We start from the raw sequence: 12967 nt of genomic DNA, 5'->3' as shown, positions 1-12967 counted from the left end.
ATATTTTTCTACTTTTTGTTTTCGTTGAATATGAGCTTGTAACAAGATAATGTTGACCATGACTTAATTTCTGCATATTTCTATTTCTATATATTCTACAGTTACTATTGGAATGCTGCTATCTATGTAAACGTAGCCATACAAAGCTAATATTGACATGACATTCAAGTCCACAGTCGGTGCACTGTACGTACATTTCTGACTACGACAGTATATTTGAGGACATAATTGCATCATGAAACGAATGGAAACAATAGGAAACACAATCTTCATGTCCTTTTGGTCAACTCTCACTGTAGATGCGCCGCGTCCTAGCAGTGACCCTCGTTGGTCCAGAATAATTAGGACAAACCTCCATGTGACATTAATGGGGAAGCAAATGGCAGCCACAGCTTGTGGACAAAGGCGGCCATGACAGATGGTTACTGAGACTGAGTGACTTTTGGGGACCTTGTTCAGCACAATGACACAGAAACAACAACCCGAAGCTTCTGTTGTGTCACACTCATATTAGATGCAAACCAGCGAACGCACATGCGTGGAAAACAAGTCACGGAGAAATTCGATGTGACACAGAGGCCCCGAGCCTATTTACTGCTAACATCGCTGGGCCCTCTTTCCACTTACTGATATGTATATTCATTTAGTGTCATCTACCCTCTTACCTGTTTTCTCACACTTCGGAGGAAAAACGGGAAAAACCTCAGGGTGTTGTTTTTTGGGGTTTTTTTTTTTTTTTGCCTTTTTGCTTACCCTTTGTCCTGCAAGCTCTTTGCAATTAAGCAAATGGGTCATTTATTAATGACGGCCGGAGGCAACGGGACGCACCAGGAGTTAATAAGGCTGAAAAGTTAATAAGCCTCCTAGGAAAACACTGCAACCGGAAAGAATTCAATGCTTTTTTCACTTTTTATGTTATAGGTTTCTACAAATATGGAATAAATTAATTTACTCCTATTACAAATCATCTTTCCCTATAGTAATGACTAGAAATACCATTAATCCTTTCCAGCCCACCAAAAAAAAACCCAAAATTCAAAAACTACCACTTTAAAGTATTGTACTTCATTTAAAAAAAAACAGCAAAAACAGTTACATAGAATGTAAATAATTACACAGTTTAAATGCCCACTGATATAGATATTGGCCCCCAGAGGGCAGTATAAAACTCACATCATAACACACGAAGACGACGATCTGTTCCAAGCTTTGTAAGCTACATCAGTATAGTGTTAATTGTTGGTCACAGATGATAACAATAATAAGTAATAATAATAATTGGAAAAAGAAGAAGAAGAAGAAGAAGAAGAAAGAAGAAGAAGAAGAGGAAAGGCCTTTGCCTTTGGCATCAATACAATCTGGATCATTGATTGAATGTGTCAAAAGCGTGCTGAGAGGCCCTTTTTTTTTCTTGGAGGACACTTTGGTTGCGGCTGTGCCTCGGGCCATCAACATTCAGAGCGAGGCGAATATGATTGCACCAAACTCAATCTTGAAGACAGAAGAGTGCTGACATATCATTTGGATGAAACAAAACCAATCAGCTCCGTTAAAGGGGAAACCCACACAGGAGTCCAATAACCTGGATTTATATTGGGCAAATTGGTTTGATGAGTACGAGGCTGCTCTGGGACAGGCACTTACTCAATACTGAGACAACAGTTAAGCTCATTGAGAATTTCCTGCTATACAAACACATCATATTTTAGAAATCAATATAGCTCCAGCGCGCCCGCGACCCTAGTGAGGATAAGCGGAACGGAAGATGAAATTATGAATGAATTCAAAATGAACTCATACTCTGTATCATTTTGGTATTTTCACATAGCAGAGATACTGAAAATAATATCACTTAAGACTGTTGTTATTTTTTAACAACTAACTATCATTATTAACATTAACATTTTTATTGTTGGTGACTTATGATGCACGTTTATAGTGCGTTGACTCTATTTGCCCACTAGATAGCAGCATGAATCATTGCAGCAAATTGGATTTTCTCTACTGTAAACTTAATTATGCAAAAATGCGAACAAACCAAAATTGAAGGCTATTTTTTGACTGTGTCAGAGTATGTCCTTCTTTTGAACCTGAAAACAAAGAAACTAAAAACAAAACACTGTACAATATTTGCTGTTTACTTGGCATAGCTAATTGGGTTATGATCAGAAAATTGCTGTTGACTGTTAAAGTAGCCAGTGAAAGCAAGTTTTCATAAACTATATGCTGCATTTCACAGAAACAAATAAACGACAAACACAATCTGTCTCAGTTTAGAATTTTAAAACTCACACTGTAAATAAGCTGCGTGCTTATGCTGACCCATGCTGTACTACAATAGAATGGAAGGGGCCAACCACTTCAAGGATGTTTATTGGCAACAAAATGCTCAAAACAACAATGTACAGTGCACATCTGTACCACTGCGAACGTCAACCAATTAAACGGACACCTCTATGACTTTGTAAAGAAAGACACTTGACACCGATAACCTCTGATTTCAACGTTTTTTCGCAAAATCCTTGAATTCCGCTTAGAATGTCTCCACACGAGACAACGTATTGCACATACCAGAGGCCGCCACTGAATGCAGCTCTAAGTCTTCTGAACCACAATAACAACAATTCCAAACAATTGTAAACACGTGAAACATTCAAAAGCATCAAGCCTGAAGTAAAGAGTAATTGTGCCACAGTAGACTCTATACTTGTGATTCGTCAGTGAAACCAGAAAGATGCACAGTGAAGGAATATGTTGTGCCGTTTGATTTAATCATCTGAAGGAGGGGGGGGAGGAAACAACGGTTGATGTTGCACGTAATCACTAAATGGATTCATTTGTTTCTTGCTGCACTTTTGTAATTCAATTTTCCTCCTTCATTAGGATAATGACTCAGGCAGTCTGGTACAGGAGAGCCTCCAACAAGACCAACTGCAGTAATTTCATTCGAAAGACCATCACTCAGCTGAGGCTGCACACAGCAGCAGACAGAAGAGTGCATTTGAGTGAAAATATGATGTAGTCTAGGGTTGGTCAGGGTGAGGAAAATAGCAGTTGAAGTAATAGCTGAGGTTCCAGTCCAGGAAAATTATGTCAGAGGATGTAATGTTCTATGAGGTGATGGAAACAGCTTCTACTCTAAAAGGGACTCCATGTGTACCGGTACTCAACACATAATGACAGCAATGTACTGCTCCACTGACAGAATCATTTGTGCTGTTGCGTCATTTCTGTGTGTGTGTGTGTGTATGTGCGCGTTAAAAAAAATAAAAATAAAATAAAATAGAAAAACGGGAAAAAAACAAAACAAGATGCAACAATAGAGAAAAATGGCTGTTTCAGATGGTTCTTTTCTTTGCAACTTTTTCCAATAATTGAGACACATTTCCGACTAAAGGCTGGTTTGACTGTTCGTTCTACTTGTGAGTGAATCTATTGTCCAGCAGATGGCGGTAAAGGACCAAAAAAAAAAAAAAAAAACACAAACTTCTGGATAAACACCGAGCAGGAACTATGTCTCCTTGCTTAAATAATCCGTTTCACCCCAATAGATGCTAATTGTATTATTTGCGGGGTATTGTCTGAAGTCAAGTCAAATGACTGTTGGTTTACTCCACTTTTTGGTCCCTATCTAGGATTGAAGGTCAAATGCAGTTTCAAGTGTACAGCCACAGACTGTATAGTATACAGCTAAATGAAAACCCTCTGAGTCAATTTTCACAGTAACAACTGCAATAAATCAGGAGTGCCACCACTGAGCAGAGTGCGCCTCTAAACTCAGGCTTGCCGGCCGTTCCCGGCCAGCCTAGTTAGATCACTATTGATTCTCTGTCTCACTGTGATGCCGCAATAACATTTGACCTGTGAATGCTGAGATCACAGCGTTGGCCTGAAATAAAGAGCATACTCGACCCTGAAGCAGCAGAGGACTTTATGCAACTGTTTTCTCCTCTCAGTATAGGACATAATACATAGCCTTACTTTGAGGACAAATTGTTCTTGTCAGAGTAGTTTTAAATAATGAAGCATACATTTTACTTTAACGTGAGTGTTTTTGTTGAATAGAACTACTACTTTTACTCTATTACATTGAGATTCAGTACATTCCACTGACTACTTTTTATTTGTATCTAGAGTATCTGTTATTGCTTGCGCGACCTGTTTTGGTTTATCAGAGAGACTTCACCAATACAATGCAACCATGAGAAATGTTGGACTCCTAAAGTCTCTGCGGCCCCACAAAGAAGCGACGTTTTCAAAGTGACTCATGCTTGACGTAGCATGGCAGAAACAATGGCATGCGTCATCAATGTCTCTCACCAAGTAATGATTTGCGGCTGCTGGTGACTTGAAAAATGGCAGTCGAGCCATTCAGTGGCCATTTAACCGTTCACACAGACCACCGATTTCTCAAAAAGCGGAAGAAAGCGATTGGGAGGTGACTGTTGATTCTACAATGCACATTGATGCTGCAGTACCATAAAAGTGCAAAGAAATGCATGATTTCACTATCACCACACTATTTTTGTGATTTTCCTTTGTAAAAAGTGTATTTTATTGTTGTTACTTTTTTATTTACAGATTAAGAATGCAGTTTTACTGTCGTGTTAAGTGCGCAATGCATCAATCCATCCATTGTCTTCCGCTTATCCGAGGTCGGGTCGCGGGGGCAGCAGCCTCAGCAGGGAAGCCCAGACTTCCCTCTCCCCAGCCACTTCCAAGGGGATTCCGAGGCGTTCCCAGGCAAGCCGAAAGACGTAGCCTCTCCAGCGTATCCTGGGTCGTTCCCGGGGTCTCCTCCCGGTGGGACGTGCCCGGAACACCTCACCAGAGAGGCGTCCAGGGGGCATCCTAAACAGATGCCCGAGCCACATCATCTGGCTCTTCTCAATGCGGAGGAGCAGCGGCTCTACTCTGAGCCCCTCCCGGATGACCGAGCTTCAATCTGCCTGTCGATCTCCCGTTCCATTCTTCCCTCACTCGTGAACAAGACCCCAAGATATTTGAACTCCTCCACTTGGGGCAGGATATCATCCCCGACCTGGAGAGGGCATGCCACCCTTTTCCGACTAAGGACCATGGTCTCAGATTTGGAGGTGCTGATTCTCATCCCAGCCGCTTCACACTCGGCTGCAAAGCGCTCCAGTGAGAGTTAGAGATCACGGCCTGATAAAGCAAACAGAACCACATCATCTGCAAAAAGCAGAGATGCAATACTGAGGCCACCAAACCGGACCCCCTCTACGCCTCGGCTACGCCTAGAAATTCTGTCCATAAACGTTATGAACAGAATCGGTGACAAAGGGCAGCCTTGGCGGAGTCCAACCCTCACTGGAAACGAGTCCGAATGAGGGCCGGCCAATGCGTACCAAACTCTGACACCGGTCGTACAGGGACCGAACAGCCCGTATCAGGTGGTTCGGTACCCCATACTCTCGAAGCACCCCTCACAGGACTCCACGAGGGACACGGTCGAACGCCTTCTCCAAGTCCACAAAACACATGTAGACTGGTTGGAAGAACTCCCATGCACCCTCGAGGACCCCGCCGAGGGTGAAGAGCTGGTCCACTGTTCCACGGCCAGGACGAAAACCACACTGCTCCTCCTGAATCTGAGATTCGACTTCCCGACGGACCCTCCTCTCCTCCCTTACCAGGGAGGCTGAGAAGTGTGATCCCCCTGTAGTTGGAACACACCCTCCGGTCCCCCTTCTTAAAAAGGGGGACCACCACCCCAGTCTGCCAATCCAGAGGCACTGTCCCCGATGTCCACGCGATGTTGCAGAGGGGTTTCAACCAGGAGAGCCCCACAACATCCAGAGCCTTGAAGAACTCCGGGCGAATCTCATCCACACCCGGGGCGTTGCCACCGAAGAGCTTTTTAACCACCTCGGTGACCTCAACCCCAGAGATAGGAGAGCCCGCCCCAGTTACCCCAGATTCTGCTTCCTCATTGGAAGGCGTGTCGGTGGAATTGAGGAAGTATTCTTCGAAGTATTCTCCCCACCAATTCACAACGTCCCGAGTCTAGGTCAGCAGTGCCCCATCCCCACTATACACAGTGTTGATGGTCCACTGCTTCCCACTCCTGAGACGCCTGATGGTGGACCAGAATTCCCTCGAAGCCGCCCGGAAGTCGTTCTCCATCGCCTCACCGAACTCCTCCAACGCCCGGGTATTTGCCTCAGCGATAACCAATGCCCCATTCCGCTTGGCCAGCCGGTACCCATCAGCTGTCCCACAGTCCAAAAAGGCCTGATAGGACTCCTTCTTCAGCTGGACGGCATTCCTTACCACTAGTGTCCACCAACGGGTTCGCTGATTGCCGCCACGACAGACACAGACTACCTTACGGCCACAGCTCCGGTCGGCCGCCTCGGCAACACAGGTGCGGAACATGGTCCATTCGGACTCAATATCCCCCGCCTCCCCAAGGACGTGAGTGAAGTTCTCCCAGAGGTGGGAGTTGAAGCTCCTTCTGACAGGGGATTCTGTACGTTTGGGCCTGCCACGGCGGACCGGCATGGTGATCAGTTGACAACTCCGCCCCTCTCTTCACCCGAGTGTCCAAGACATGCGCCTGCAAGTCCGATGACATGACCACAAAGTCGATCATCGAACGGCGACCAAGGGTGTCCTGGTGCCAAGTGCACGTGTTGTCACCCTTATGCTTGAACATGGTGTTCGTTATGGACAATCCGTGGTGAGCACAGAAGTCCAATAACAGAACACCACTCGGGTTCTTATTGGGGGGGGGGAGGGGCGTTCCTCCCAATCACCTCCCTCCAGGTCTCACTGTCATTGCCCACGTGAGCATTGAAGTCCCCCAGCAGAACGATGGAGTCCCCAGCGGGAGCGCTCTCCAGCACCCCCTCCAAGGACTCCAAAAAGGATGGGTACTCTGAACTGCTGTTTGGTGCATAGGCACAAATAACAGTCAGGACCCGTCCCCCCACCCGAAGGCAGAGTGAGGCTACCCTCTCGTCTACCGGGGTTTACCCCAACGTACAGGCGCCAAGCCGGGGGGCAATAAGTATACCCACACCTGCTCGGCGCCTCTCACCGTGAGCAACTCCAGAGTGGAAAAGAGTCCAACCGCTCTCAAGAGGACTGGTACCAGAGCCCAAGGCGCGCCCGACCATATCTAGTCTAAACTTCTCAACCTCACGCACCAGCTCGGAATCCTTCCCTGCCAGAGAGGTGACATTCCACGTCCCTAGAGCCAGCTTCTGTAGCCGGGGATCGGATCGCCAAGGTTGCGCAATGCATTGTGGGTTAATTATTAATTCCAAAATGCGCAGTCATAAATCGTCATACAATAAGGACTGACTCACTGAAGGACTTTCAATACTGATCTTAAATAATATTTACAATAAAAAGTCGGAATTTTCAACTTCATTGTAGTCCGGACTGTGAGCTGCTTTGACACGCTGCACGGCTGACGTCACGTAAGTAAGCGCTTCTCCCCCCCCCCGTCAATCACCCATTGCTTTGCTAGTTAAACAGTTGCGTAATCTTGTCACCTTTTCTCCCTCTTTGCATCAAAATTAAGATGGTGGGAGTAATGGTAGGTGTGTATGTGTGTGTGTGTGTGTGTGTGTGTTTGTATGCCTCCAATATCAAACCGCCACTCACTTTCACATTTACGTACACACGCGCACAAACACACGCACACACAGTTGACCTTCATGGACCACAATCGGCATCCATCTATCTATCACTTTACTGAAAATGGTGTGCTTGTTTCGATTGAAGTACTCACTCTACCGTGTTGTCATGTCAAGTCTGCACTAAGTTGCTGATTTAATGTGGTTTCAACTACACTAATATTGAAGTTATTGGTTCATATTGATGACTCATTCTGTAACTAGTGCGGCCTACATCACCAAGTAATGGGTTAGGGTTACGCTAATGCTTTTCTTGTACTGTGGATACGTGATATTCCTGCCACTTGGCAGCTGCTGAAAGTAACTAAAAAATTACTTTTTTCTAACTTTGTTACTTTTGAAATCAAGTAAAGTCAAGTATAAGAACTCCACTTCGAATTGTGAAAATACTTTGCGTCTACTGTATCTAATCGCTGCCTGGTGAGCCTACAGTGCTGTGCCACAAGTACAAACAAAGATTTAAGACCATTTCCTCTGGTTTAATTTGCCTTAATTTATGTTATTTCCAAAACATTACATTTATTGTTGTTTGTCATAACACACTTTTAGTTACACAAAATAAAGTACAGTATTGTTTTGTTATGGACTACACGCTATCCATATTCCCAGATACATTTTACGATGTACTCATCCAATGTCAAAAATAATTACCATTTTCCTGCAAGGCACGACGACACAATCACACTGAAATATATTGTCTACTAATGTACTCTTGTTGTTTTTGTGACTTCCGGCTTGTCCTGCCTGGGGACGCCACACCGGTGCAATCTACTGTACTAATGTACGAAAATTTACATCCATCAATCCATTTTCCGTAGCGCTTATCCTCACTTGGGTTGCGGGCGTGCTGGAGCCTATCCCAGCCGACTCTGGGCAAGAGGCGGGGTACACGCTGAACTGGTCACCAGCCAATTACAGGGCACATATAAACAAACAAACAATCGCACTCACATTCACACCTGCGGGCAGTTAAGAGTCTTCAATTAACCTACCATGCATGTTTTTGGAATGTGGGAGAAAACCCACACAGGCACGTTTTTTATTTTTATTATTGTCATTCCAAGTTTTCAGCGATGTAGAAGTGCACTGCATTTCCCTGACAGCTATTTATACTCTAATAACTTGTAACGTGTATCTTAATGTGCTGTAGTAAACATAATAATAGGAGACTTGTTGATTTTGGGGGGGTTATTTTATCGTTTCATGTGGTGAAAGCATTCATAATGTTGTGGGGCTGCTTAAACAAACACACAGACAAAATTCACATGAGCATCAATATTAATCAACCTCATTTTGAGGGATTTATTACATTCTGAAACGCATCAATGTGATTTCATACAACAAATGATTACCATTGTTACAGAATGACGACTCCTAAAATCTGCAACACAGTGAAAATGATTCCGAATAGAAAAATATATATTGCGTCCTGTTACAACAGCACAGGTCCAACAGCAAACTGATACGAACTTTAGTTCCCCTGTACGGGGGACTGACTTTATCTCAGACATTGCATGTGTCCTAAAGTGTAGCCAGATGAGAATTTGTATGTAAATACATGGATTCTTGGATTCAATTAGTTTGTATATACACACACAAACATACAGAAATAGGCACGAGCCTCTCCTTTATGACAACACAATCTCAACATGTGGATGTAATTTTAAAAGAAGTACACATAAAGATCATTTCCCCCAATCAACAAATACACAATCACTATGATTACAGACGTTATCTCCACTTTGACATTTATTGCTTATCAATATTGCAGAGGGACTTTCCAGTTCTAAGTACAAGCTGAAGGAAGTAAATGATGTGTTAACATGAACATGTACTGTATCTATAGAATGTGTTCATGAGGAGAAACCCCCCAGAAAGCCCTGGGGTGATGTTCTCCACTCACCATGGTACAATGTGTCATGCTGCACTTAAAGGCAAGGGTGTGTTTACCGGCTTGCGTTGACAAATCCAGCTTGACAACCTGGTGTGCGGTTTGCCACGTTAAGTGAATTAGTGAATAAGATCAGGAATAACCACCCATGTTAACTAACAAGAAACATGCACTGTTCCTGATTGAAAAGGTGAAATTTGGAATTCAGAATTTGACTAGCATAGATAACCTAATATTCGGTTGCACTTCCTCCCCGAAGAGTGGTGACTCGCTGTGATGTCAGCAAAGCAGAATCGAAATTGCACTAGCCCCAACATGACTCGACTTACTCACCATACTAGAAAATAACTTTAGAAACACACCCTTAAATGGCAACCAAGCTCATTACATAAGGTGCAGTACCATTATTAACTGTACAATCTATTCAAACACATTGTCATTTGAGGTTACAGTGAACAGCTGCATTTTCATCAATTTGCCTATTTGTAATGTTTTTAGAGGAACAATGGAGGATCCATTGTTGGCTGAACAAGGTGCTCAGGCCACAGCAATAACAGTATTGCTTTGGCGCCATCTGGTGGCATCATGATGTTGAAGGCAGTATGTTGAAATCAGTTGAGGAGTTTCATTTAAACATAAGCAGTGCTTTGCCATCATCAATTACAAACCTTTTTAGAAGGGGCGAAACTTACTTCCGCATTTGCAAGGTGGTTCACTGGATTCCAATGAGGAGGTACATTGATTATGTCCAAGAAAAATAAGCATATTGATTTTAACCTGCTAATTTGACTGAATTTGATCGAATGGTGTGGTATCTATCGCCGTCACTGTCCTATGGCAGCCTCCCCCTCAAAGGCCCTGTTGTCATAGTGATGCTGCTGTCTCTCGGGGTCAGAGTTCAGAGGGTCAGTGAGCGGGACTTCATACATGGCTTCCCCACTTGTCACTGTTATGAAGGTGACCTCTTGCGGCGAAGCTTGGGACATGCTCTCCTTCTCCTCTGCCTCGACTCCCAGAGCCTTGAGGATGTCACACTTGCACATGGGGCAGGTCCTTTTCTCCAGCAGCCACGGCTCGATGCAGGCTTTATGGAAAATGTGGTCGCACGTCAGCACCGTCACCACCTCGCCCGCCTTGTACGACTCGATGCACACGGCGCACATGTAGGAGTCGCTCGTCGCCTCGGCGTCGTCTCGCTTCAGCGTGCGCACTTGCAGGTGCCCGATGGCCTTCTTGGCCTCGGATTTCAGCCTCCTCTCAGCTCGCCGGTGCATGCGCATGTTGTAGAGGCGGTTCGCTGAGATAAACAAGAAGTAGCCCACCGAGGCGGCCGTCACGATGAAGAAGGCGATGGACATGAAATAAAGCCAGTAGGTGTCCATCCAGGGGCCGTGAGGGTTGCCTGCGTCGATGATCATCCGCACTTCTGTTCCGTTCTTCACCAAGCTGGCGATCGCCACGCCTTGAATGTTGCCGATCATGATGGACACGATCTCCAGAGCCTCGGAGTGCGCCATGTAAGTGGTGCTGTTGCCGCTGCCGTCCACATTGTATACCACCACGGCAGACGCCCCTTGACGTTTGGCGCCGTTGATCTTTTCACTGAAAGTACAGTTTCCCCTTTTAACGAGAGCAATCCAGGATAATGCGGTGGCATTGTACACAGTCTCCTGGCCGCAGCCTTTGGGGTCTCCGTTGGGAAGAATGACGACCCCTGCGGCTTGGGCAAGCGGAGAATTGCGGCCAAACACGCCGCACTCACAGTCTTTCTCCACAGTCTTGTTAGGGCTGATAAAATAGTTGATTTCCACCACAGCAGTCCAAAACATCATAGCGGCAGAACAGTGAACGAGCCAAGACAAACACAGCAAAAGCAACAGGCTGCGTTGTGTCTTCTTACCCATGGTAACGCTCTTCTTCCAATTCAAAACAACAGGAAGCACTCCGCTAGTCTCGTTAGCTTCTTCAACACGCCTTTTTTCAGTCCCAGTTCCTGCTTGTCGGAGGCACGGCGATCTGGATACAGCTCTGGTTTCCTCCTACCTGCTGCCGACAGTAATCTGATACAAGCCTTTTGGTAACATAACACGAGCTACGTGTCCAGCCGTTCACCTCTCCTTATCTTCCTGAACCTTGAACGCTGCGCACTCTTCGCACTGGGTAAGGTACTGCTATTCAACAAGTTGAAATACACAGAAAGCACACACCTATGCTCTTCCTACTGCCAAGGTACCAATTACAGGAAGGCAGGCAGCGATAAGCGTGTGATAAGGACCGTTTTAAGGACACGGGTCCGACGCGCAGAGCTGTTGTGTGAGCGTCAGAAAAAGCTGCTGACTTTTGCTTGTGTAACCATGAGCACAGCAACTCAACTGGTTATTCTAGTTTGGCCTGTTTCCTTCCCTGTTTTAGTGGTGGAGGTGAGGCTTGTCAAAAGAGGCAGAACCCATCTACTATACATGAGTCTATTGTCCCAGCCCATAACACACAACCGTTTCAACAAATTTACAAAGTCACAAGTAAGCATTATTCTATGTTTGAAGAGCAACACACATTGAACTAAAAGCTGTGCAATACCTACAACTGATGGGATGGAACAGAGTATCGCCAAACATTTCCATTGTATCCCTGACACAGAAGTGAAATCCCAACACACACAGAATAAGAGATGCTTCCAATGACAAATGAGATGGAGAGGTTTCCTGTCACGCTAAGTAGTTCTCCAGGCCACATTCACTTAACTGGAGCAGCCCAACCACAGTAGAACATTGTTAAATATTTTATCTAAAGGGCACAAATAAGTAAATATACCAAACTGTACGGTGTAATATTGAGAGCTGTTTCTAATGTTTCGAATAATAAATAAGTAAATAATGTTGGAAAAAAGTCAGTGTGAGTAATACAAATCAATACTAATAATAGCATTCTTAGCCTTTGATGGGGAACATGGATAAGACTTATATTTAAAAACAAAATACAAGTTTACAATATAACTCATAAAAATTGAAAATAAATAATAAGAATAATGAAAAAACTTATACAAGCAGAAATAAAATGAAAAACAAAAAATAATACTAATAATAAATGAAATTTTATTTTATAGGAGTAGATTAAAAAGGGAAACTGGTTAGCACATCTGCCTCACAGTTCTGAGGACCGGGGTTCAAATCCGGCCTCACCTGTGCGGATTTGACATGTTCTCCCCGTGTCTGCGTGGGTTTTCTCCGGGCACTCCGGTTTCCTCCCACATCCCAAAAACATGCATTAATTGGAGACTCTAAATTGCCCGTTGGCATGACTGTGAGTGCGAATGGTTGTTTGTTTGTATGTGCCCTGCGATTGGCCGGCAACCAGTTCAGGGTGTACCCCGCCTCCTGCCCGATGACAGCTGGGATAGGCTCCAGCACGC

General features: G+C 44.7%; 1 protein-coding gene across 1 annotated transcript; it reads right to left on the bottom strand.

The window, feature by feature from the left end:
* Window positions 1-8943: 8943 nt before the first annotated feature.
* On the bottom strand, window positions 8944-11904 carry LOC133467171 (E3 ubiquitin-protein ligase RNF128-like). The gene has a single exon (XM_061751724.1). The coding sequence runs from the start codon at window positions 11460-11462 to the stop codon at window positions 10383-10385; it is 1080 nt and encodes a 359-aa protein (XP_061607708.1). The 5' UTR covers window positions 11463-11904; the 3' UTR covers window positions 8944-10382.
* Window positions 11905-12967: the final 1063 nt, after the last annotated feature.

This window comes from Phyllopteryx taeniolatus, chromosome 2, assembly GCF_024500385.1.
Source record: "Phyllopteryx taeniolatus isolate TA_2022b chromosome 2, UOR_Ptae_1.2, whole genome shotgun sequence".
NCBI lineage: Eukaryota > Metazoa > Chordata > Actinopteri > Syngnathiformes > Syngnathidae > Phyllopteryx > Phyllopteryx taeniolatus.
This window is presented reverse-complemented; position numbering and strand designations above follow the sequence as displayed.